This window comes from Rana temporaria, chromosome 1, assembly GCF_905171775.1.
Source record: "Rana temporaria chromosome 1, aRanTem1.1, whole genome shotgun sequence".
Taxonomy (NCBI): Eukaryota; Metazoa; Chordata; class Amphibia; order Anura; family Ranidae; genus Rana; species Rana temporaria.
The window spans coordinates 651,739,558-651,767,087 of record NC_053489.1 but is presented as its reverse complement, the minus strand read 5'-3'; the positions used below and the strand labels follow the sequence as shown (position 1 = coordinate 651,767,087).

At 43.1% G+C, this 27,530-nt stretch overlaps 1 protein-coding gene across 1 annotated transcript; it reads right to left on the bottom strand.

The window, feature by feature from the left end:
• Window positions 1-2,396: 2,396 nt before the first annotated feature.
• UBOX5 (U-box domain containing 5) lies at window positions 2,397-22,675 on the bottom strand. Its single transcript, XM_040335503.1, has 3 exons — window positions 22,564-22,675; window positions 18,609-19,788; window positions 2,397-2,626 (listed from the first exon to the last, which is right to left on the bottom strand). Exons 1-3 carry the CDS (start codon window positions 22,615-22,617, stop codon window positions 2,412-2,414), a joined length of 1,449 nt encoding a protein of 482 aa, XP_040191437.1. The 5' UTR covers window positions 22,618-22,675; the 3' UTR covers window positions 2,397-2,411.
• Window positions 22,676-27,530: the final 4,855 nt, after the last annotated feature.

Here is a 27,530-nt window from a genome sequence, read left to right as displayed (position 1 = left end):
CTTGGTACAGATACAGAAGGTGGCACACACAGGTTAAAATGGCTCTTTAACCTCCCTGGCGGTATAATTCTTTCAGATTTTTGATGCTGAAAGCGGTACAGTTTTGCATGGAAATCTGGCGTTTTATATTGTAGGCCTGTAATATTTAGGAATAACTCACTTAAAGGAGTTGTAAAGTAAACTTTTTTTTCACCTTAAAGCGGGATTTCACCCAATTAGTTTTTTTTTTCTATTTTCCCCTTAGATTAATGCTCGTTTTGTCTAGGGGAATCGGCTAGTTGTTTTAAAATATGAGCAGTACTTACCGTTTACGAGATGCATCTTGTCCGTCGCTTCCGGGTATGGGTCTTCGGGAGCGGGCGTTCCTTCTTGATTGACAGTCTTCCGAGAGGATTCCGACGGTCGCATCCATCGCGTCACGAGTAGCCGAAAGAAGCCGAACGTCGGTGCGGCTCTATACTGCGCACCGACGTTCGGCTTCTTTCGGAAAATCGTGACGGCTTCCAATACCCCCTCTATGCTGACGACACTCAAATCTATTTCTCTGCCCTTCAACTCACTCCTTCATTTTCCTCACGTATCACTAATTTACTATCAGATATATCACATCACTTCCTCAAACTCAATCTATCCAAAGCTGAACTTATCATTTAGTTTTGCCTCCCCCACGTGCCTCTTCCCCTGATCTCTCTGTCAAAATTGATGGCACAACAATCAGCCCATCCTCACGTCAAGGTCCTAGGAGTAGGTCCTAGGAGTAGTCCTAAAATTATCATAAAATAACTATAAATAACAAATAATAATATAATTATATTAAAAATTATTCAATAATGTAATCAAATCAAAAAACACTGAAATTTGCTCAGTTGCAGAATTGCCGCTGTCATTACTTTCGGTGTTTGATGACGAATTTCCCCACAAATCGCTATCGCACAATTCTGCAAGTGATTCTAATTTATTATCGCTGTTTTCTAGCTGCTCTAAAAGCACTTTTGATGTAAAGGGACACTTTTTGGTTGCTATGGACAATCTCCAGTTTCCAGGCAGAAAAAATAAATAAATGTATTTATAAAATATAAAAGTGCATGCAGGGCACTGGGCAGACAACTAGGGACAAAGGGGATGTGTAATTATTTTTACAGTACTGTATGTGTACTGTGTTTTTACTTTTTTGAATTTGGCGCCGATCTCCGCCCCCGTGCGTCATAACGTCGCAGGGAACGGAGCTCAGCAGCACACGGGCACTGTGTGAATCGAGCAAGGAGACAGCTCGCTCACACAGCGGAGAGACATCGCAGGATCCAGGGGACAAGGTAAGTAACTCTTCCTGGATACTACGATGCGATCCCGAGTCTGGCTCGGGGTTACCGCTATTAGTACTGAAATCTTACCCCAAGCCAGACTCGGGAATACCGCCAGGGAGGTTAAAAGGTTAATTTTCCACATTTGTGGCTTTTTAAAATCGCAATTAATCAGTGTATAAATAGTCAATGAGTTTGTTAGCTCTCACATCGATGCACTAAGCAGGCTAGATATCAAGCCATGGGGAGCAGAAAAAAGAACAGTCAAAAGACCTGCGTAACAAGGTAATTAAACGTTGCACAGATGGAAAAGGATATAAAAAGATATTCAAAGCCTTGAATATGCCAGCGAGTACTGTCCAACTATTTAAGAAGAGGAAAATTTGGGTATCCCTTGATACCAAGCCAAGATTTCAGCCACAACTGCCACAGAAACTGTTTGGGATACAAAGAAAAACCCACAGGTAACCTCAGGAGAAATACAGGCTGCTCTGGAAAAAGATGGTGTGGTTGTTGTTAAATGAGCACAATGCAATGAAACTTGAACAAAAAAAACCTGCATGGTCAAGTTGCCAGAAAGAAGCCTTTACTGTACAAGTTCCACAAAAAAGTCTGGTTACAATATGCCCAACACCTTGGCATGCCTCATTGGGTTTTTTGTGACATTGGCGCAGTAAAGGCTTCCTTTTGACAGCTCAACCATCCACCTCTTTTTTGTTCAAGTATCGTTGAATTCAGCCCTGGAGGATCTGGCTGCTCAATGACCGGGCCATTTTTTGCAATACGGCACTGCGTCGCTTTAACTGACAGTTGCGCGGTCGTGTGACGCTGTACCCAAACAAAATTGCTTTTGGTGGTATAAACAAAGTGAGGGAACCCCTCGTTGTCACAACTAGTGTCACCATTGGAAAAATTCCCCTCTATTACTGTTCTGGGGGCAACTCAAAATGTGCAATTCTCTTTTCATTTTCAACAATAACAGTAAACATGACAAAATAGAGGGGGGTGAATCTTCTCAGCAACTACTCCCTCTCCAAAAAAAAATTAAATAAAAAAAAATTATAATTAAGGTTTTGCCTTTAGTTATACTTTAGGAAGATGAACAGACTTCTAGTGAAATGGTAAAAAAAAAAAGAAGAGTAATGATATGTGGTCAGTACCTGTCACAGTGAAGCCTGCAGCACAGGACGAGCTGCTGGCACTCTCTTCATGAAATCCCTGTTGATTCTTCATAAATTTCGCAGTGTATGTGGGCATGGAGCCCAGGGCGGAGGTGAGAGCCTGGTCCAGACTTTGTGTAAGCCGCTGTTCATGCGATATTGACTCTGTTGACAAATACAAAACATAAAATCATGACGTTGCATTCACAAGACTGCTTTACTAGAGTTCTTCTTCACTTAACAGATTTTTGTTTTTAGGCCGGGGTCACAACAGGTGATCAACAGTTTCCCGTTGGTTTCTGATAACTCAAAAAGGGCACAATAACCTGCTTCACATTATTTTTTATATAAACTGCTTATAAGTTGAGGCTTTAAAAAGTAGTTGTAAAGGTTCTCCACTTGCCTACCGGAGCAATGTTTTGCACACATTAAAAATCTGCATTTGTTGCTAGAAGTTACCGTAATCCCCCCCCCAAAAAAAAGTATATTTTCTGAAAGCAGAGACTTTGGAAGATAAAAAGATGATAGTTGCAAAAAATTTTAGGGCCCACAATATTTGCACAGCCATTTATCAAATGCATATTTTCAAAAAAAAATAAAAAAAAAAATACACAAATGAATTTTTGTGCAAAACACAATTCTATACTCAAGGTTGTTTATTTTTTGGAAAATAGAGAAGGAAATTGTATCGAGTAGTAAACGTGAAATTGCAAAAACAATAAAAACGATGGTACCAAAAATGCTCTATATCAGTTTAGAGTTAGAAATTAATTGTGGCCCTAGAATTATTGCTCTCACTCTGACCTTTGTGATATCTTATGTGTATGGAGCAATTGAGTTAATTTTCATACATGCCAAGTGTTTTTGGGGGAGTGTGTTACCAATTGTTTTCTTGGCGACTATGGTTCCAGCTATTTTGAGATCTATGGCAAGATTCTCCTGTGTAATTCTGGGCCGATTCCTCGCCGTTCTCCAGATCATTAAAACTGCACGAGGTGAGATCTTCAATGGAGCCCCAGACCGAGGGAGATTGACAGTTATATTGCGTTTCTTCAATTTGGGAATAATCTCACCAAGCTGCTTGGCGATGGTCTTGTGGCCCATTCCAGCATTGTGCAGGTCTACAATCTTCATTGGACAGCTCTTTGGCCTTGGCCGAGAGATTGGAATCTAAATGATTGCTTCTGTCGACAGGGAGCCATAAATATTGCTGATTGATCGTGGATCAAATACTTATTTCACTCATTAAAATGCAGATCCATTTAGAACTGTTTTAAAATGCGTTTTTCTGGATATTTTTGTTATTCTGTCTCCCACTGTTAAAATAAAACCTACCATTAAAATTATAGACTGAACATTTCTTTGTCAGTGGGCAAACGTACAAAATCAGCAGGGGATCAAATACGTGTGTGTGTGTGTGTGTGTGTGCAAGAGATAGATTATATATATATATATATATATATATATATATATATATATATATATATATATATATATATATATATATATATATATATATATATATATACACACACACACACACATACATACATACATACATACACACACACACACACACACACACACACACACAGTGCCTTGCGAAAGTAATTGGCCCCCTTGAACTTTGCAACCTTTTGCCACATTTCAGACTTCAAAGATATAAAACGATTTTTTTTTGAAGAATCAACAAGTGAGACACAATCATGAAGTGGAACGAAATTTATTGGAAATTTCAAACTTTAAAAAAAAAAAAAAAAAGCTGAAAAATTGGGCGTGCAAAATTATTCAGCCCCCTTACTTTCAGTGCAGCAAACTCTCTCCAGAAGTTCAGTGAGGATCTCTGAATCATCCAATGTTGACCTAAATGACTAATGATGATAAATAGAATCCACCTGTGTGTAATCAAGTCTCCGTATAAATGCACCTGCACGGTGATAGTCTCAGAGGTCCGTTTAAAGCGCAGAGAGCATCATGAAGAACGAGGAACACACCAGGCAGGTCCGAGATACTGTTGTAGAGAAGTTTAAAGCCGGATTTGGATACAAAAAGATTTCCCAAGCTTTCAACATCCCAAGGAGCACTGTGCAAGCGATAATATTGAAATGGGAGTATCAGACCACTGCAAATCTACGAAGACCTGGCTGTCCCTCTAAACTTTCAGCTCATACAAGGAGAAGACTGATCAGAGATGCAGCCAAGAGGCCCATGATCACTCTGGATGAACTGCAGAGATCTACAGCTGAGGTGGGAGACTCTGTCCATAGGACAACAATCAGTCGTATACTGCACAAATCTGGCCTTTATGGAAGAGTGGCAAGAAGAAAGCCATTTCTTAAAGATATCCATAAAAAGTGTTGTTTAAAGTTTGCCACAAGCCACCTGGGAGACACACCAAACATGTGGAAGAAGGTGCTCTGGTCAGACGAAACAAAAATCAAACTTTTTGGCAACAATGCAAAACATTAAGTTTGGCGTAAAAGCAACACAGCTCATCACCCTGAACACACCATCCCCACTGTGAAACATGGTGGTGGCAGCATCATGGTTTGGGCCTGCTTTTCTTCAGCAGGGACAGGGAAGATGGTGAAAATTGACTGGAAGATGGATGGAGCCAAATACAGGACCATTCTGGAGGAAAACCTGATGGAGTCTGCAAAAGACCTGAGACTGGGACGGAGATTTGTCTTCCAACAAGACAATGATCCAAAACATAAAGCAAAATCTACAATGGAATGGTTTACAAATAAACATATCCAGGTGTTAGAATGGCCAAGTCAAAGTCCAGACCTGAATCCAATCGAGAATCTGTTGAAAGAACTGAAAACTGCTGTTCACAAACGCTCTCCATCCAACCTCACTGAGCTCGAGCCGTTTTGCAAGGAGGAATGGGCAAAATTGTCAGTCTCTGGATGTGCAAAACTGATAGACATATACCCCAAGCCAGGGTTTGACAAATTTGCTTGGAATCTAGGAGCCAGCTAAAAAAGTTAGGAGCCAGAAAACGCACCCCGTCCCGACGAGCTTGCGCGCAGAAGCGAACACATACATGAGCAGCACCCGCATATGTAAACGGTGTTCAAACCACACATGTGAGGTATCGCCGCGATTGGCAGAGCGAGAGCAATAATTCTAGCCCTAGACCTCCTCTAACTCAAAACATGCAACCTGTAGATTTTTTTAAACGTCGCCTATGAAGATTTTAAAGGGTAAAAAAGTTTGTCTGCATTCCACGAGCGGATGCAATTTTGAAGCGTGACATGTTGGGTATGAATTTTCCCCGTCGTAACATTATCTTTCATAATATTAAAAAAAAATTGGGGTAAACTTTACTGTTGTCTTATTTTTTAATTAAAAAAAGTGTAATTTTTTCCGAAAAAACTGCATTTGTAAAACCGCTGCGCAAATACGGCGTGACAGAAAGTATTGCAACGATTGGCATTTTATTCTCTAGGGCATGGGTCTTCAAACTACGGCCCTCCAGTTGTTCAGGAACTACAATTCCCATCATGCCTAGTCATGTCTGTGAATGTAAGTGTGTTACAATGCCTCATGGGATGTGTAGTTCTACAACAGCTGGAGGGCCGTAGTTTGAGGATCCCTGCTCTAGGGTGTTAGGATAAAAAATATATATAATGTTTGGGGGTTCTAATTAGAGGGAAGAAGATGGCAGTGAAAATAGTGAAAAATTACATTAGAATTGCTGTTTAACTTGTAATACCAACGGCTCACCACCAGATGGCGCCAGCTCACAAAAAAAAAATCTTTTTTTTTGCCCACCTTCCAAGCCAAGTCGCCAGGACACTATTTCTAGTCGCCATGGCGACCGGGATTTGTCGAGCCCTGCCCCAAGCGACTTACAGCTGTAATCACAGCAAAAGGTGGCGCTACAAAGTATTAAACTTAACGGGGCCGAATAATTTTGCACGCCCAATTTTTCAATTTTTTTTAAAAGTTTGAAATATCCAATAAATTTCGTTCCACTTCACGATTGTGTCCCACTTGTTGTTGATTCTTCAAAAAAAATTACAGTTTTACATCTTTATGTTTGAAGCCTGAAATGTGGCAAAAGGTCGCAAAGTTCAAGGGGGCCGAATACTTTCACAAGGCACTGTATATACACACACACAGACAGGGCTGTGGAGTCGGTAGATAAATGTTTCGACTCCTAAATGTTCCGACAATCTAAATTTAGTAGGAGTCGGATTTGGGGTCGGTGAATTGTTTGCAGACTCCGATTCCGACTCCAGGTACCCAAAATTTCCTCTGACTCCGACTCCAGATACCCCAAATTTCCTCCGACTCCACAGCCCAGCACACAGACACCAATTAATTACCGATACCCATCGCCTAGGTAGAAGAGTGGTTTGGGAGGTGGGTAAGGGCAGGATGGGGGAGGGGGAGGGGCATAGGTGACAGTTGGTGGAGGGGCAGAAGGACAACACAGGGCAGGCGGCGCACAGGGATCACTGCTGGCAGTGCACTAGGCAGATCTCCGTTTCCCATCCCTGCATTGTACACAGCCTGAACACAAGCAAGCTCCTGCTCCCCACACAGCACACACTGGAGCTGAAATCAGATTACCTTACCGCTATAATGTGCACAGTGTATAGCAAGCTACTGGTTGCAATTCCGACCTGTGAAATTCCATGGTAGGAACGGAGTTGCAGTAGCTAGCTATACACTATGCACATCATGTAAAAGAGGGGTGGTAGAACCCGCGCTACGGATCAAATAATTTCAAAGTGCTGCAGTGGTACTGATAGGTATGTGCTAATTAAGTGGCAGCCCCTATGTGAAATTCCACCTAAATGCAATGTGAAATGTGAATAGGGGTGAGGTAGTAGGTGTTGGTGCCTCTTAATAAATATGTGGAAAAATTTATAAATATATGAAAAATAAATAAATATCTGGAAATATTAAGTGATGCTTAAAGTGGAGGTTCCCCTAAAAATAAACTTTTAACATTGCATTTCCCATAATAATGACAATTAGAATCGGCTGGTTTTATTAAAAAAAAACGTCCGTACGTACCGTTTGCTATATGCGTTGGTGGGGATGGGCATTCCTAATTGATGGACAGGCATCCGACCGACGCATACATTGCGTCACGAGATGCCGAAAAAAGCCGAACGTTGGTGCGGCTCTATACGACGCATGCGCACCGACGTTCGGCTTCTTTCGGCATCTCGTGACGCGATGTATGCATCGGTCGGATGCCTGTTCAATTAGGAACGCCCATCCCCACCATCGTACCCGGAAGCGGCGGTGAGAACGCATATAGCAAACGGTACTTACGGACGTTTTTTTTTTAATAAAACCAGCCGATTCTAATTGTCATTATTGTGAGAAATGCAATGTTAAAAGTTTATTTTTAGGGGAACCACCCCTTTAATCAATAAAGGCTATGACTTGGTCCACATGTGACTCATTATGGTATGTGAATTGAACCATATATCATGCCATGAAAATTTAAATAATATAAAATACAAAAATGCGTGCTAATATACAAAAGATGCGTGCAAATTAAAAATAAAGTGCTCTGTGCCGTGCATATATTAAAATATCAGATGCTTATTTCAACAGTCCATGCAAAAAGTGTGCTTCATGCTTCAAATAGTTGTACAATTGGCAGTGTTCACTCAGTGCTCCCTCTTCTCATGCGTGGAGGTTTCCAGAGAGCAACACAGGGCTAACACTGTGAAGGCTTTTCACCCTTTGAGGGTGCCTGGATCTGGTGAGTGAGGGACCAACCAGAGCATGAGAAGAGGGAGCACTGAGTGAACACTGCCAATTGTACAACTATTTGAAGCATGAAGCACACTTTTTGCATGGACTGTTGAAATAAGCATCCGATTTTTTAATATATGCACGGCACAGAGCACTTTATTTTTAATTTGCACGCATCTTTTGTATATTAGCACGCATTTTTGTATTTTATATTATTTAAATTTTCATGGCATAATATATGGTTCAATTCACATACCATAATGAGTCACATGTGGACCAAGTCATAGCCTTTATTGATTAAGCATCACTTAATATTTCCAGATATTTATTTTTCATATATTTATTCATTTTTCCACATATTTATTAAGAGGCGCCAACACCTACTACCTCACCCCTATTCACTATGCACATCATAGCTGTAAGGGAATGGAATGGGGAGGAGGAGCTCTTAATGCTATGCTCAAGATGTGTACCATGTGGGGATGGGAGACTGCTGGTAAAAGCATCAGGGGTGTTGGATAGCTTGGAAGGGGGAAGCCCACCTATCCCCAGTACCCAACTCATCACCAATAACCCCCTAGATCGGGGTATGATCTTACCTCTGCTACTTGTGCTGGAGGGATGTCTACTGCACCGATCCCCGCCGGCTCTCCTCTCCATTAACGGTGTTTGGAGCACTAGAGATCCCGCCCACATAGACAATGCAGTTTGGCCCATAAATTAAGATGGCTCTGGGCCATAGGAGACAGCCGGCTGGAGGCAGCATTACACTCCCAAGCCGACGTCACTTCCAGTATCGGCACATTTTCACGTGTACCGATACTCGCAAAAATGCCTAGTATCGGCACTGGTGCAACACACACACAAATTTTATAATAGAGATTATATATATATAATCTCTATTAGGGTAGGTCCTATTTTCGGGGGAAACACTGTGGAGCAGGGAAGAGAGCTCCGGCAGGTCACAAAAGCACCGGCAGGTCCAGCGCTATAATGAAGGTATTTGACACAATTATATTACAGAAGCACACTCACATTCTGCATTATATACTACAGTAATAGAAAGGCAGGGAGGGATAGGGGAGGAGAAGAAATCACATGGTAAGTCCTACCCCGAAAATAAGCCCTACTGTGTCTTTCGTTGCCAAAATTAATAGAAGACCTGGGCTTATTTTTGGGGAAACGTGATATATACACACAGTATCTCACAAAAGTGAGTACACCCCTCACACTGTACTGTGACATACTGAAGCAGAGCATGATCCTCTCCCTTAGGAGACTGGGCCGCAGGGCAGTATTCCAACATAACAAACACACCTCCACACCTTGCTAAAGAAGCGGAGGGTAAAGGTGATGGACTGGCCAAGCATGTCTACAGACCTAAACCTTATTGAGCATCTGTGAGGAATCCTCAAACAGGTGGTGGTGGAGCGCAAGGTCTCCAACATCCACCAGCTCTGTGATGTCATCATGGAGGAGTGGAAGAGGACTCCAGTGGAAACCTGTGAAGCTCTGGTGATCTCCATGCCAAAGAGGGTTAAGGCAGTGCTGGAAAATAATGGTGTTCGCACAAAATATTGACACTTTGGGCCCAATTTGGGCATTTTCACTTAGGGGTGTACTCACTTTTGTTACCAGCAGTTTAGACATTAATGGCTGTGTGTTGTTATTTTGAGGGGACATCAAATGTACACTGTTATACAAGCTGTACACTCACTACACAACATTGTAGCAACGTGTCATTTTTTCAGTGTTGTCACATGAAAAGATAGAATAAAATATTTACAAGTGAGATAGTGTGTGTGTGTGTGTGTGTATATATATATACACACACATACATATATACATACACATACATATATACATACACATACATATATACATACACATACACATACACATAATATATATATATATATATATATATATATATATATATATATACATACATACATACATACATACATACATACATACACACAGTCCTGATCAAAAGTTTAAGACCACTTGTAAAATGGCAAAAAATCATATTTTACATTGTTGGATCATAACAAGGTTCCAAGTAGAGCTTCAACATGCAACAAGAAGAAATGAGAGCGAGACAAAACATTTTTTGAGCATTCAATGAATTGAAAATAACTAGGGTTGAGCAAACCCGAACTGTAAAGTTCGGGTTCGGTACGGACTTTTGTTTTTTTGTACCCGGACTCGAACCCGGACAATTTGCTGAAAGTTTGGGTTCGGGGCCGGTGTTCGGCAATGTAATGGCGGGCTGCAGGGCAGCCAATCACCATTTGTTTTACTACTGTGACTAAGAAGCCATCACAGCCATGCCTACTAATGGCACGGCTGTGATTGGCCAGTGCAGCATGTGACCCAGCCTCTATATAAGCTAGAGGCACATAGCACAGCTCGTCACTCTGCTTTAGATAGGGTAGGGAAAGGCTGCTGCTGCTGATCTGAGGGAGAGATTTAGATAGGAGTCAGACTGTCCTGCTACAGAAATCGTATTACACCAGCGCTGCATATGTTCCTGTGAGATACTCTGCATTAGATAGTTTAGGGAAAGGTTCCAGATTGTTCCTATAGGGAGAGATATATCTAGGTGTCAGTCCTGCTTCACAAATCAAATTGCAGCAGCACTGCATATGTTCCTTTGAGATACTCTGCATATTGCAGCAGCACTGCATATGTTCCTGTGAGATACTCTGCATTAGATACTTTAGGGAAAGGTTCCCGATTGTTCTTATGGGGAGAGAAATATATAGGAGTCAGTCCTGCTTCACAAATATTACACCAGCACTGCATATGTTACTGTGAGATACACCCTTTATATACTTTTCTTCTATTGTGGTATTCAAAAAACATCGATTTAGGGAAAAAAAAAATTGCAGTGTTTCTTCCAGTGTTTCCTCCATATTTGTACATGTGCGATAAACACTTTAGCTACCTTTTTCCTATTGTTCTATTCAAAAAACACCCATTTAGGGCAAAAAAAAAAATATTTTGCAGCGTTTCCTCCATATCTGTACGTGTGAGATAAACCCTAACCTCGTCCTCCTAGGTCAAGAGTATTATTTTTTTTTTTTTTTATGTTCTTTCCCTATCCAATATTTGCAGAGTACTTGCCATGCTCTTACCAACATTTTGCTGCAATTTGCAGCCCTCTAGCCCTTTCCATTCGTTTTTAGAGACATTTTAGTAGTCAAAAGTCCGGGTCCCCATTGACTTCAAAGGGGTTCGGGGTCAAGTTCGGGTCCCGAACCCGGACTTTTTTCCGAAGTTCGGCCGAACCCGTACATCCAGGTGTCCGCTCAACTCTAAAAATAAGGATTAAACTGAAACAGGCTGTTTTTCAGCTGATCAAAAGTTTAGGACCACATGCCTTTAAAAGGCCAGATCTGTGCAAAGATGTGGATTCATTGTCATTTTCTGTCAGGTAGTCACAGGTTGTGATGGCAAAGGCAAAAAAACTCTCCCTTTTTGAACGTGGTCGGGTTGCTGAACTGCATAAGCAGGGTCTCTCACAGCGCGCCATCTCTGCTGAGGTGGGACGCAGTAAGAGTCATTTGAAATTTCTTAAATGATCCTGAGGATTATGGAACAAAAAGGCAAGTGGAAAAATTTCACTAGCACTGAGCCGGAGGATCCAATTGGCTGTCCGTCAAGACACTGGACTATCCTCGACCGAAATTAAGGCCCTTACTGGTGCTGACCGCAGCCCCATAACCATCAGGCCGCATCTGAGACTGAAGGGCTTCAAAAAACGTCTTCAAAAACCTTGTCTCCTTGAACACCACAGACCTGCTTGTTTGGACTTTGCAAGAGAGCACCAAACATGGGACATTCAAAGGTGGAAGAAAGTTTTATTCTCCGATGAGAAAAAATGTAACCTTGATGGTCCTGATGGTTTCCAACGTTACCGGCATGACAAGCAGATCCCACCTGAGATGTTTTCTAAGCGCCACAGTGGAGGGGGCGCCATAATGGTCTGGGGTGCTTTTTCCTTCAGTGGAACAATGGAGCTTCAGGAAGTGCAGGGGCGTCAAACGGCCGCTGGCTATGTCCAGATGTTGCAGAGAGCATTCCTCATGACTGTGGGCCCTCGTCTGTGTGGTAACGACTGGGTTTTTCAACAGGACAACGCTACAGTACACAATGCCCGCAGGACAAGGGACTTCTTCCAGGAGAATAACATCACTCGTTTGGCCCATCCTGCGTGTTCCCCTGATCTAAATCCAATTGAGAACCTTTGGGGATGGATGGTAAGGGAAGTTTATAAAAATGGACAACAGTTCCAGACAGTAGATGGCCTTCGTGCGGCTGTCTTCACCACTTGGAGAAATGTTCCCACTCACCTCATGGAAACGCGAGGCATCAAGCATGCCGAAACAAATTATTGAAGTGATCAACAATAACAGTGGAGCTACTCATTACTGAGTTCATGTTTGGAAGTTGGATTTCTGTTTTGGGGGGTTTCGTTTTTTTTTTGGAGGTGTGGGCCTAAACTTTTGATCAGCTGAAAAACAGCCTGTTTCAGTTTATTCGTTATTTTCAATCAATTGAATGCTCAAAAAATGTTTTGTCTCACTCTCCTTTCTTCTTGTTGCATGTTGAAGCTCTACTTGGAACCTTGTTAAGATCCAACAATGAAAAACATGATTTTTTGCCATTTTTCAAGTGGCCTTAAACTTTTGAGAATATATTTGTGTGTATGTATATATATATATATATATATATATATATATATATATATATATATATATATATATATATATATATATATATATATATATATATATATATATATATATATATACACATATATATACACACACACACACACACACATAGTTAGGTCCATATATATTTGGATACAGGGACAATTTTCATACTTTTGGTTCTGTATGCCACCAGAATAAAATCAAAAACGTAACAATCCAAATGAATTTGAAGTGCAGAATTTCAGCTTTAATACAAGGGGTTGAACATAAATATCAAGTACAAATTTTAGGAACGGCGACCGTTTTTATACAGTCCCCCCATTTTCAGGAGCTCAAATGTAATTGGACAAATGTTACATTTTTTTATGTTTTGACGATGCTTATTGGTCAAAACCAGGTACCCGTTCACCCATGATATTTATGTCCCCCGAAAGGTGTCAAATGTGGCAGTGGAGGAGGCAAACAAGCGGAGCTTCCTGTTTTGGGTGGAGTGCCGCTTTAAACGCCTTTTTTTTTTTTTTTTAAGTGTTATACTTGCTCTGTGTAATGATATTGCACAGAGCAGTGGCTTTTCTCTTTTGTGGTCCCCCCGCCGGCGCTGTCCCCTCCTTCTTAAAAGGCACCTCCCACGTGCAGGCGTGCTCCTGAGTCAGGCTACGTGCATCCATAGACGCACAGAACACCGCTCCTGACCGAGGCACGATGGCGTTGCGGACGTAACGTGACGCCGTGAGGGTGGGAGGTGCCGGAGCGCTCTATGGCAGCGAGGCAGCGTGTGTGCGGCGGGGATTCGAAAGATGCAGGAATCTGAGGGGATGTCAGAGCCCCGAAGCTAGCCCCGCGCTGCGCAGCGCGACCCTCCGCCAAGACCCAAAAGACCCCTGATGCAATCTGGAAGCAGGCGAACAGACGTCCGATTCCACAGACACGCTGCTCCGGGAGAGAACAGCGGAGGAAGACGGAGGAGGACGGAGCCGAGTGCGGGACGAGAAAAACAAGTCTAGTCGGGTCGGGTGAGACGCTCAGTAGAGCCGAGCAGGGTCGGTTGCTACACCGACCCCCCCCCCCCCCCCCCCTGCCCTCCAGCTATCTAGCCCAGACTGGGCTGACCCGGTTTGCATACATGTCAAACAGTAAGACAAATGCTGACAACCTGTGGCAGAGATCCATGAGGGAAAATAATTGATTTGTATGTTAATATGACACAGGAAAGATACGGAACCTGAAATTTAAAAAGGAACTGTAATTGATAAGATGGCCATATGGTGAAGCAGGTATTGATGTTCTTTTGTTGCATGAGGAGTAGAAATCTGCACTATTTGAAAAGCGGACACAGAATACAATATCTGCATACCATTGGTGCAGGATCCATAGGAGACTGTGAAATGCTGGTAAATTCTGGTGCTTAAGACGGGGGATACATTGAAAAAAAAAAAAAAGTAGGAAAGCGTCGCTTGGACCCGTGGCCTCTCTTGTTGTATGAACATTACTGAGAATAGACCTGTCAGTATATGAGGAACGGGAGGGAGGGAGGAAGATAAACCCCTAAACTCCTAAAAACCTCCAAATATCCCCCTATACACAAGGAGAGCATCCCCCTCTGTCCTTTCTCAGTGCTCTGTTGTTTTCTGCAGGTTTTTTTTTTTTTTTTTTTCTTAGTGTTCCTATTATTTATTTATATTTGTTGCTGTGCTGATGCTGCTTGGTTGCCTACTCGCCTATCTGTGTAGCATTGTTACCTCTCAGAATATCCTAGAAAACCTCCAAATATCCCCCTATATACAAGGAGAGTGCTCCCCTCTGTCCTTTCTCAGTGCTCTGCTGGTTTTTGCAGATTTTCTTTCTTAGTGTTCCTATTACTTATTTATTTGTATCGGTTGCTGTGCTGATGCTGCCCGGCTGCCTACTCGCCTATCTGTGTAGCATTGTTACTTCTTAGAATATCCTTGTAGTAGGGAAGGGGAGGGAGACAGGGGAAGGAGAAGGGCAGGAAGGAAATCCCCTTAAAAAAAAAAAATAATAATAAAAAAATAAAAATTCGCAAAACTGGGGAAGAGAATAAGACCCACCAGCAATAGCAGGATGAATAGAACAACAACGAGGGGTGTTACCTCAAAACCAACTAAAAACAACTCAGGGAACAGTTCTATACAGCAATATATGACGCAGGAAGGGAGTCTCAAAAGCCCAGGGCTTGCAAAAAAGATTGATAAAAAGAAGAACGAAAGCAAAAAAGGAGTAAGTAGCATGGAAAGCTCTAAAGGTGAAATAACAATAGAAAGTGAGCAAGAGCTCCACAATTTGGAAGAGCAAGTCCAAGACATGCTCTGATTTTTTATAGAAAAAATCAGAGACAGGAAGGGTGACTTAGTATATGCGACAAATAAAATAGCAGAAGTATTCCGGAGCTACTATGAAGAACTTTACGATATCCAACAAAAGATCAGGTGCCCACGTGAAAAAATGGACAAGAGTAGGGAAATACTACAGTTAGCTAATCTCCCAAAATTAGAAGAAGAGGAGGTAGAAGAGATGGAAGGTTCAATAACGGAACAGGAAATAAGGGAGGCCTTAAAAAACACTCCTGAGGGGAAAAGTCCCGGGCCAGATGGCTTTACATCTGCCTACCTACAAAAGTTCAGTACCATCTTAATCCCCAGACTCTGCCAATACTTCAATGGCCTTGGAACTGACTATGAAATGAGTAGAGAGGCTCTAACAGCAACGATTACTGTGATCAAAAAAGAGGGAAAGGATAATACGACCTGTTCGGACTATCGACCGATCTCACTCCTAAACGCAGATACGAAACTGTATGCAAAAATCTTAGCGGAAAGAATGAAGGGAGCGATGACAGCCATTATCCACCCAGACCAGGTAGGTTTTATACCTGGGAGGGAGGGAAAGGATAATGGTGTGAGGGCGCTCCTTCTCCTGGAGCAGATCAAAGAAAGTGGGACCCCCGGTCTATTCCTGTCGGTTGATGCTGAGAAAGCTTTCGACAGGGTAGACTGGGGATTCCTGATACAAACCCTAGAATTCATAGGAATAGGTCCTGGGATGATAAGGAGAATAAAAACCCTATATTTCCACCCGTGTGCAAGGATCAAAATTAACGGATCCTTATCCGCCCCTTTTGAGATGAAAAATGGGACTAGGCAAGGATGTCCCCTATCTCCCCTCCTCTTCGTCTTAGCATTGGAACCCCTCCTGGCAATGGTCCGACAAAACCCAGAAATCTATGGGGTAGAAGTAGGCGAAGACGAGCATAAATTGTCAGCCTTTGCTGACGATTTATTATTCTACATAAGTAGCCCAAGAGTCACCCTCCCGAAGTTAATAGATACCTTAAAACAATATGGCGAGGTCTCAAACTTTAAAATGAATACAACAAAAACGGAGATTTTGAATATTAATATCCACAAAGATGAAGAACTATATCTGCGGAAGAAATTTAATTTCTCCTGGCAAAGAGAGATAAAGTATTTGGGTATAAAAATGGCAAATACTTTGAAAAAAATATATAGAATAAATTTTATCCCCCTCCTAGACGAAATTAAAAGAGAAATTAAAACCATATACAATAGACCAATATCGTGGTTTGGGAGGATAAATGTGGTAAAAATGGTACTTATCCCCAAAATTTTGTATAAATTCCAAATGGTCCCAATCTATTTGCCTCCGTCATATATCAAAATAATTAACTCCCTTCTAATGAAATACATATGGAACAATAAAAAACATAGAGTCTCTGCCCAAATCCTAAAACGAACCAAGAAAAAAGGCGGCCTGGCTGTACCTGACATTAGATTATACTACAACGCTTCGGTCCTCACACGGGTCATAGAATGGGCTAAAGAGTCACAGGATAAAAGGTGGATAAGTATTGAATGCAACCTAGCGAGGGCACAGTTAGGGAGATTAATCTGGAACCCCCCACACTATAGAACCCTACACATGTCAACACACGCAATTACACATAACGCTTTAAGGATATGGGATCGACTACACAAACAATTAAAAACTAAATTCAACTCACCCCTTATAGATTTGAAAGAAAACGAATATTTTGCACCTGGGACTAAAGAGGTAGGTGGTAAGTGGATTAAAAATAGAACACAGTTAAAAGACATAACACTAGAGGGCAAAATTATGACCCTTCACGAAATTAGGATTGAAATGGAGGCACTCGGCGAGTGGAGATACCTTCAGTTGGTGTCATTCGTTAAGTGCCTCCCACACCCATTGAGGTCACGAGAGGAGTACACTACATTGGAACAGATGTGCAGTACCGAAAGCTCAAAAGGAAATATCTCCAAAGTATATAAATATTTACAGAAAATAGACGAGTCGGATACGCTAAACTACATACAGAAATGGGAGAGAGACCTAGGAGTTCCAAGGGGGAAGACGACCATAGGGAGAATCCTTAATTTGACTCATACTTCGGCGGTTGATGTAAAAACCGCCGAGATGAACTTCAAGTGTCTGACAGGATGGTACACTACCCCAGATAAAATGGCCAAATTCGGAGTAGGGGAGTCAGAGGAATGTTGGAGAGGATGTGAGGCAAGAGGAACGATGGCCCACCTGTGGTGGGACTGCGAAAAAATTAAAACGTTCTGGGGAAAAGTCTTGGATTTGATAAAAGAGATAACTAAAAAAGAATTGGAAAATAATCCTTGGATAGTCCTCTTTCATGGGGGAGAAACGCCAGTGAACGATTATAGGGGATCACTAATTCCGCATTTGTTGAACTCTGCGAAACGATTGATACCCCTAAAATGGAGAAACCCGGTAAGCCCGCAAATATGGGAGTGGATCGACTCTGTAGAGGGTACTTATAGGAGGGAGAAAGTAAAATACGGTGGCGAAAAGAACAAGGCAGGAAATAAGGAAATCTGGGAAACATGGATTGATTTTAAAAAGTCTCGGAAATACGCAGAAAATATGAGAGAGGAATAAGAATGCAGCAATATAGGAAATAAAAATACTAGGTGGAGTCGGGAGATGGTCTGGGAGGGGTGGGGAGGGTAGTGGGGGGGAGGGAGGGGTGGGAAGGGACTGGGATGGGGTGATGTGCCACGTTATCACGTAATGATAGCATGTTTGATCTCGTATATATGAGGAACGCTCTAGCCCGCTTAAATTGTTAAAGGGCTGAAAGAAGATATGTTTAAAAAAAAAAAAAAAAAAAAAAATAATAAATAAACTACCACAAATGATGCTATACCTGAAATAGAGACGGAATTATGAATAAAATCATGAGCAGGTCTCTTGCTGTGGTTATGTCTGACGTGGAAAAAAGAAAAAAAAAAAAGAACACCGCTCCTTCCTCACAGGCTTGAACGGACATCAGCAGAAGCCAATGGCTCATGCTACTCATAGTCTTCTGTGAGACTAGGAAGAGGAAGCAGCAGTGCTGCAGGCGGCACAGTGCTGGATCGGTAGTCAGGTAAGTGTGGGGGAGCAGACTAGACATCGGCAGAAACTGCTTTTTTAGTCCCGAATGACTTACATCAGTATTAAACCCAAAAGGCCAGCAAATCTGTTTTTTCAACCTGTTCTGCAGATGTAGCAATTGAAGGAGATCAGCTTTTAAACAATCTATGCACTAAAAAGTAAGCAGGACTTCAAAGCATGCAAAAAAAAATAAGTCACACAGTTGGCTTTGTGAATAGCTTAGAAGATACCTGAATTTGAGCAGTCCATCTGTGACATTTGACAATCCCCTTCAATCTTCATCTTTTTTGTACTAAAATCTGAGGTAGAAGAGTAGAGGCCTGAGAAATACGTGTCTACGTTATCACCATCATTGGCTGAATCCTCCATCCACTCCACCTTCCTCTTCATGGAAGACAAAGCTATGGCAGAAGGTGTCACTGGTCCCCCTGGTCTTGCCCTCCCCAGTAGATTAGACCCGGGGACACTGTGCTGGAGGAGGAAATAGTCTATCCTGGCTTTCAGAGAGGGGTGGGGAAGGGGCTGAGATTGGGGAGTGTACGGAACGCCGGTAAATGGGTCACTTGGCATTCTACCCCATGATGCTTCACTTTGGTTGCATTTATCAAGTGTGCTTTGGTCAACAACCTTTCCAGATGGCAGAATCATGGGCAAAGTCATAATTTCCAGTGTAATTGGATCCAGAAATTCTTCTGGCACATCTTGGAGAATATTGGCAAGTTCACTTAGGCTGTGTTGTGCGTTGTCCGAGTTATTGTAAGACAAGTGGTTACTTTCCATCGGTGAGGCAGGTCGGGGCTGCCCAAAACTATTGGGGAGGCTCATAAAGGCAACCTGGTACACGCCCTCCACCACTTCTTTGGGACATGTCTTAGCAGGCTGACCCCAAACCTCCACCCTCTTTATAGAGCAAGGAGCACCACCAGCAATGTGAGTTATACAGATCTTCAGGTGGGTGACATTGCCAAGAGAGTACTGGCCTTTATTCCAAAGATCCTGGCATGAAGACCCATGGTAAGATATCACGTTATCAGTATGATGGAATGGGTGCCTAGGCTTGAAGCCTCGGTTATTGAATGTAGCCTTGCTTTGATTTCTCAGCAGCACTTTACCGACCAAAGCAAACAGTTCTTTGTCCGCTCCTTGGCAACCCATAGCAGGCTGACCACACTCCTGGCTGTTCCAGCACATTTTGCTGGTGGACGTAGCCGTATAGATGTCCATTCCTGTGAATGGGGGGTGGCCCCCAGAGGACGTGTCTATGTTTATCCTACATATGTCTATGTTAAATGGGAAAGTGATGGTGATGTGCACAGGAGGCTTGATAAAGTATTCACAGCGAAATCCTCGGTTCCTTCTAGCAAGGTCTTCAGAGATGATATTTTCCACTTCATAGCCATCAGCACTGATCTGAAAGAGTTAAAGAATCAATATAGATATAGCCAGGAGGATATGCACTCAATTATCCTGATACAGAAGGGTGGGTGTGCCTTGTTACTCCAGGACTGTAGTGCGTTACTGGCAGAATCACCACATTAAAATTTAGATTTTTTTTGCACATTCATACTTACCTAGGTGAATGCAGCATCTGTCTCCAGGAACCTCTACACAAGAGCGATCAAACACCGGTTCGGTAGACTGTCAGTCACCACTCTTCTCTCGCCTAACTCAATGGAGTGCTGGGGTGGGGTGGGGGTGGCGGAGTGGCTCTCTCCATGGTCAGGATGACGCTGTGCCTGGACTGACATTGGTGACGTCAGAAGAGAGGCGGACTTCAGTCCGCTTTTTGCTAAAACCGGGTCACAAGAGTGCAAATTGAATTGCACTCCTGTGATCTATAGGAGTACAGTCAAACAAGCTTTGGCTATACATCTCCAGGATAAAATAGGGCAAGTGGTGTGGTGCCAAACCCAACTAACCCACTAGCCCAGGGGTGTCAAACTCAATTTCATTGTGGGCCACATCAGCATTATGATCGCCCTCAAAAGGGCCGGTTGTATCTGTAAGATTAGATGTCCAGCGCATGCCCCCCCCCCCCTTTACATTAGTTGTCAAGAGCCACCCCACCATCAGAAGTTGAGTCCTCCACTCTCCCTTACATCACAGTACACCCCCCCTTTTCCTATGCTGCTGCTGGGAAGAAGCTGGATGCATTGCTTGAAAGCAGAAAGTACAGGATTTGGAGTAGGACCAGAGAAGGGCTGGAGGAGAGGTGCGAGGGCCACATGAAATGGCCTGGAGGGCCGGATTCGGCCCGCGGGCCTTGTGTTTGACACCTGTGCTCTAGACAATAGAATATATGACAATCATGGGATATATCAAAACATGGGTCTCGTTTCAATTCAATAACTATACATGTCAGTGTGCTGAATAAATAAAAAGGCAGTTCCACTCTCATAATGTGCTAAATTCATTCAACAAAAATCATTGCACTTTTAGCAAACAAATTTAGCACATTATGAGAGTGGAATTGCATTTTTAATCATTTATTCAGCCCACCGACATGTATAGTTGTATGAGATTGTTGTTACGAAATTGAAATGAGACAAATGTTTAGATATATCCCATGAGAAAGATCAAGACTCATCTCTTTTGATACCAAAGGAGACAGGAACAACAAGCGCCCAGAGGCGATTAGGTTCGCATGTGCTGCGCTATATAAGTTTTCATTCATGATTATCATTTATTATATTGAATATCGTGGTTTCGTTGGATTTGGCACCACACCACTTACCCGATTTAATTAAATTCTGTATGTGGAGACACTATTAGGTGTTGGCAGCAATATCCTTGATTATGTCATTATATATATATTTAAATATTGGGTAGTGCATGAGTGGCCCGTTTTATCCTTTCTAGGCACTGAGACTGCAGGGGAGCCATTTTTCAGGCACTATTTTTAGCCCAAAAGCGTCTGAAAAATGCCCCAGTGTGAAAGGGGTCTAAAAAGCATTGCCTACAACAGTTGTCACCTTGTCAAGTAATAGGAATGACAGCACAGGGCTCATTTAAACAGGGACAGCGGATATCGCTATGCACTCCACCTTATACCACACAGGCTAATGTATGTTGTATTTTACGACTGTGTGGCGCTTGTGGTGCCCAAGTGAGCTCCATGACTGAAGGAGGAGAGCCGGTCATGTCACTTTGAGAAGGGCTTTCCTCACGGCTTTTTATTCATCCCGCCATTTCCCGTTCCTAATTCATTTTTATCACACTTTGTCGTGTAGTTCCCTTTCAAGGAAAAAAATAAATAAATAATAAAATGTAAGTTTTTGCAAAAAAAAAAAAAAAAAAAAAAAGAGTGCATATATTATTTTTTTCCCACGGGGGCCTGCAAAGCATTGTACCCACAATCATTAGATCATGATGCCAGGCTCCAGCACACCCTCCTGTAGCTCTCTGCCCATACCTCAGTAGGGCTTTCAGTTAGGAGGGGAGGGGGAGGGGAGGGTCAATGGTCTACGAGTGTGTCAGTTACCACACTTGTATTCCATAGAGAACGCTGTCATAGTGGGGGGCACATTTCCATCTAGCAGCATTTAGGACAGGCAGGGAGCTCCGAATATTTTTTTTTTAACTAATGTAAGTTGTTTATGCTGTGCCCTACAGCTTCCTGTAGTAATGTCAACAGGCTACTTTAAAACTACAGATACATTTTAGTTCAACAAGCTTAAAGTGGAGGAGTTCCACCCTGAAAAATATTGTTTTCACCAAAAATCCTTTAAAAAATTAATTAAAAAAATGTATACTTACCAGAAATAGCGGTTGCTATGCGGAAGTCCGTAATCTGCATCTTCATCATCCAGGGTGGGTCTTCTTCCTCCGTGCTCCTTACGGTGTCTTCTTGTGAAAGGGGCGCGCTGCCTTCTGGGAACTGTGTGTATCCCAGAGAGCAGCCGGCCCATTCACAAAGAGCCGTGCGGCTCGCGCATGCGCAGTAGGAAACGGGCTTCACTGCCCGTTTCCCTTACCGAGGATGGCAGTGCATGGTTCCGCTAAAATCCAGGGATCGCGACATTGCTGGCGAGTAGGACAGGTAAGTGTCCTTATTAAAAGTCAGCAACTACAGTGTTTGTAGCTGCTGACTTTAAAAAAAAAAATAATTGCAGGTGAAACCCCCCCTTTAATGCTAAATCTGGATGCCCAGAGGACAGTTTCTAATCAAAACGACTTCGAATGTACCTTGTTGCAGATGATGCATGGCCTAAACTGTGGAAGACAAAGGTTGACCACCATCCTGGCTGATCAGTGTGATGGATCTCCAGACAGAACACCTGGAAGAGAAAGGTAACTTATTACACTTCAGAAATTGGACACAGATTACTCACATAACCCGTACCCTGTCGGTACAATCTAAGCCAAGTCCATACAAAGTTCTTAGCGAACCCTCACCTTGACCTACTTCGCAAAGTTTTGCTCCCCCCTACCCTCCCCCCCTCATTTTCCAAAATCTAAATTTTCTTTTTGGTTATTTTGAATAACGTTTTTGGGGAACCCCAAACCTCCATGTCTATCAGCTAGGTTAGAACAGGGCTTGACAAATGTGTTTTGAATCTAGGAGCCAGCTAAAAAATTTAGGAGCCAGTTTGTGAGCGGCGATATGTAACGTGTATCGCAATTGACTGATCCCCGCTGAACAGGCAGTTGACGGGTCTGTATCCTCCCCGCTATGCAGAACAGACACAATTGTGCTCTCCTATATGGGCAATCAGATGGAAACAGACCGCCTGTCCGATGCTATCTGATCCGGAAAATAGGACCACTATTTATCCGTTTGTGGCAGACAGGATCGGATTGGTGACGTGTGTCAGCGGACAAGTGTCCGCTGAAATCCATCGCTCCATAGAGGAGACTGGAGGGTCTGATCAGGTCTGCCTGAAAAACTGACAGACAAATCTGATTGGACAGTCTGTGTGATAGGGGCATGCAGCTGTGTGACGGCTGTGGCATGGCAGGGAGACAGTGCAAACTCAAAATTAATATAAATTTTAATGAAAAGGGGGAAAAAAATTAATGGGATAAGTTTCCATCTTTGGGGGGGTGTAAAGGTAACTGACGCTGCCCCACACTCTGTCCACCCACTGTCATGGAAAGGGTGCCTGCTACACCAGGGAGAATGTGTGCGATTTCCAAAGAAAAAAGATGTCCAAACACTATGAGATATAGGCTCCATTCTGTCTCCAGTGAAGACATTGTAGGCTTCATATCCCTCTTCTCTTGGCACTTTTCAAATTTTTTGTTGTCCATTTATGTTTCCTCTGACCAGCACAATGTTTGGCTGTATCTCCAGTACAGGCGTGAGCCCTAAATCGCAGAGCTGCTTGGATGTCTCCACAAATTGCTTTAGATACCCAAGCCCCATTCACAAATAGAGTTCACACAAAACACTGAGCTCTTATAATCTTCACCTACATTCAGAACAAAATAGTTACCCACTAAATAAGTTGACCAGTCTTATTCAGCGCGTTTTTTTTCTTATAAATATTCTTCTCAGCCAGTGCTCCTAGTTTTTTGAAAATAGCACAGTCTATCCTTCCCTTCTGTCAGTGCACCCTATAAAGCTGCACAGCTTGTCCTCTATACAGCCCCTATACTTGCAGTCTCTGCCAATTCCACTCCTCGTTGCATACTGTCTGCAGACACTTCCTGGTTGTGACACGCTTCTGGTCATGTGACCTGCCGTGCTCCAATCAATACCGCTCTGTGAGAGCTGGACACCAGAAGAGGGCGCCAGTGTAAGCAATTTAAAGGAATGCCCTCAGTTAACCGAGCAAGCTAGCGAGCATAGGACTGCAGAAGGCCGCAAAGCCGCCGCCTCAATTACCAGCCGGCGCGATCGCATGCCGGGGGGTGAGCACGGAGACAAGATACCCCAGGTCGCTAATTCTAGTCGCAAATGCGACCTGGCGCCCAGGGCTTGTCGAGCCCTGGGTAAGAATGATGTCCCCAACCTGCCCGCTGGTTCCTGCACATCAAGCATTCCAGGAGGCTTCAGGGGCCCTTTACTGGATGTGCACTGCGATGCATGATCAGACAGCCGACTCCCAGAGGACATCAGAAAAGGAAGATGACAGTGCCGGACCCGGTGATCGGCAGCAAAATGGCAGATTACTGGAGAGAATCACTGGATTCTCCGAGTGCAAGTATGTTTATGAAGGACAACACAGTGAAAAAGGTTAAAGCGGAGGTCCGGTAAAAAAAAAAAAAAATTTAAAGTCAGCAGCTGCTAACACTGTAGCTGCTGACTTTTAATAAGGACACTTACCTGTCCTAGTCGCCAGCGATGTCAGCCCCTGCCGAGGCCGATCCTCGATCCTGGCAGCTCCAGGCGCCGCCATCCACAGTAAGGGAAACAGGCAGTGAAGCCATGCAGCTTCACTGCCCGTTTACTACTGCGCATGTGCGAGCAGCCCGGCGCTTTGTGAATGGGCCGGCTGCTTTCTGGGATACACACAGTTCCCAGAATGCAGCGTGCCCCATTCACAAGAAGAAACCGAGTGTAGGAGGAGGAAGAGAATCCACCACGGAGGATGAAGAGGCAGATTCGGGACTTCTGCATAGCAACAGCTATTTAGGGTAAGTAAAACATTTTTTTTTCAGGGTGGAACTCCGCTTTAAAGTGATTTTTTTTTTTTTTTTATAAAAATAACAGAGACTTTACAAACATGTTATACCAGGGGTTGACGAATTTGCATGGAATCTAGGAGCCAGCTAAAAAAGTTAGGAGCCAGAAAACACGCCCCGTCCCAACGAGCTTGCGCGCAGAAGCGAACACATACGTGAGCAGCGCCCGCATATGTAAACGGTGTTCAAACCACACATGTGAGGTATCGCCGCGATTGGTAGAGCGAGAGCAATAATTCTAGCCCTAGACCTCCTCTAACTCAAAACATGCAACCTGTAGATTTTTTTAAACATCGCCTATGAAGATTTTAAAGGGTAAAAGTTTGTCGGCATTCCACGAGCGGACGCAATTTTGAAGCGTGACACGTTGGGTATGAATTTACTCGCCGTAACATTATCTTTCATAATATATAAAAAAAAAAAAAAATGGGGATAACTTTACTGTTGTCTTATTTTTTTATTTAAAAAAGTGTAATTTTTTCCCAAAAAAGTGCGCTTGTAAGACCGCTGCGCAAATACGGCGTGACAGAAAGTATTGCAACGATCGCCATTTTATTCTCTAGGGTGTTAGGATAAAAAATATATATAATGTTTGGGGGTTCTAATTAGAGGGAAGAAGATGGCAGTGAAAATAGTGAAAAATGACATTAGAATTGCTGTTTAACTTGTAATGCTTAACTTGTAATACCAACGGCTCACCACCAGATGGCGCCAGCTCACAAAAAGGTTGCCCACCTTCCAAGCCAAGTCGCCAGGACACTATTTCTAGTCGCCATGGCGACCGGGATTTGTCGAGCCCTGTGCTATACTTGCCTGCTCTGTTGCAGTGGATTTGCACAGAGCATCCCAGATCCTCCTCTCAGGTCACTCTTCTGTGCTTCTGGCCCTTCCCTCATATTGAGTGCCCCCCACAGGAAGCAGCTTGCTATGGGGTGCACCCAAGCCAAGTCCCAGCTTCCTGTGTCCATTTAGACACGGAGCCCCAGCGTGGCCAGGCCCCCTCAGGCAGAGTCTCGGATGACCAAGACACTCATGGACATCACTGGACAGAGATGGGACTCAGGTAAGTAATAGGGGTGCTGCTGCATTAGAATGTTTTTTTTTTTTTTTTTTTTTAATTCAGACTTTACAACCGTTTAAGGGGGATTTGAAAAATAAATAGGGGGGGGGGTAGAGTTCCTGTTTAACCACTTCCCTACCGGCCCATAGTAAAATGACGTCCACAAAGAACTTCTGCCGTTCAGAGTGGACGTCATGTGACGTCCTGGGCTTTCCGGGTGGTTATCTGAATGATGCGTGCAGCTAGAGGCATCATTCAGATATCCTTCTAAACTGCCGGCGATTCTGCACAACGTAAGAACGATCATAGCGGCGGTTCCACCGCTAGATCGTTCTTACAGGCGGCGGGAGGGGACATCCCCCCCCTCCCGCCGCCATCCGGTGCTTCTCCGGGCTCTCCCGTGCCATCGGGGGCCCGGAGAACGAATCGTCCGGCGCTCGCAGGAAGCATAGAGATGACTGGTGACCAGATGGTCACCAGTCATCTCTATGACCGTCGGAGGACCCGGGCGCGATGTGATGACGTCACGCCCGGGTCCCCGTAAGTAAACAAAGCCGCGATTGCGGCTGCTAAGCAACCACAAGCATGAGATCGGTGAATTTTTTTTCACCGATTTCATGCTTTCCAGCCTGGAGGAGAGATGTGGGGTCTTATTGACCCCGCATCTCTCCATAAAGAGTACCTGTCACACACATTCCTATTACAAGGGATGTTTACATTCCTTGTAATAGGAATAAAAGTGATAAAAAAAAAAAAAAAAATTAAAAAAAAAAAAAGTGTAAAAAAAGAAATAAATATATAAAAAAAAAAGAAATAAAAATTTATTTTTTTAACGCCCCTGTCCCCGGTAGCTTGCGCGCAGAAGCGAACGCACACGCAAGTCCCGCCGACATATGTAAACGCCGTTTAAACCACATATGTGAGGTATCGCCGCGTGCGTTAGAGTGCCAGCAACAATTCTAGCACTAGATCTCCTCTGTAAATCTAAACTGGTAACCTGTAAAAAATTTCAAATCGTTGCCTATGGAGATTTTTAAGTACCGAAGTTTGGCGCCATTCCATGAGTGTGCGCAATTTTAAAGCTTGACATGTTAGGTATCTATTTACTCGGTGTAACATCATATTTCATATTTTACAAAAAAATTGGGCTAACTTTACTGTTTTTAAATTTTTTTAATTCATGAAACAATTTTTTTCCCAAAAAAAGGCGTTTGAAAAATTATTGCGCAAATACCGTGCAAGATAAAAGGTTTCAATGACCGTCGTTTTATTCCCTAGGGTGTCTGCTAAAAAAACATATATAATGTTTGGGGGTTCTGCGTAATTTTCTAGCAAAAAAATTATGATTTGTACATGTAGGAGAGAAGTGCCAGAATACGCCTGGTATGGAAGTGTGTATAACTGCCCAGTATGGAAGAGGTTAAAAAGCAGCTACAGTATATAAATGAGGTTTAATATTGAAAAA

What these genes read in the sequence shown, in the direction of transcription:
- UBOX5 (XM_040335503.1), bottom strand. Translation starts at nt 22,617, where the DNA reads ATGGTGGTCAACCTTTGTCTTCCACAGTTTAGGCCATGCATCATCTGC. An exon ending in CATGCATCATCTGCAACAAG is followed by an intron (nt 19,789 to 22,563) that starts GTACATTCGAAG and finishes TAACTCTTTCAG; the next exon opens with ATCAGTGCTGATGGCTATGA. An exon ending in GATGGACTGCTCAAATTCAG is followed by an intron (nt 2,627 to 18,608) that starts GTATCTTCTAAG and finishes ATTTGTCAACAG; the next exon opens with AGTCAATATCGCATGAACAG.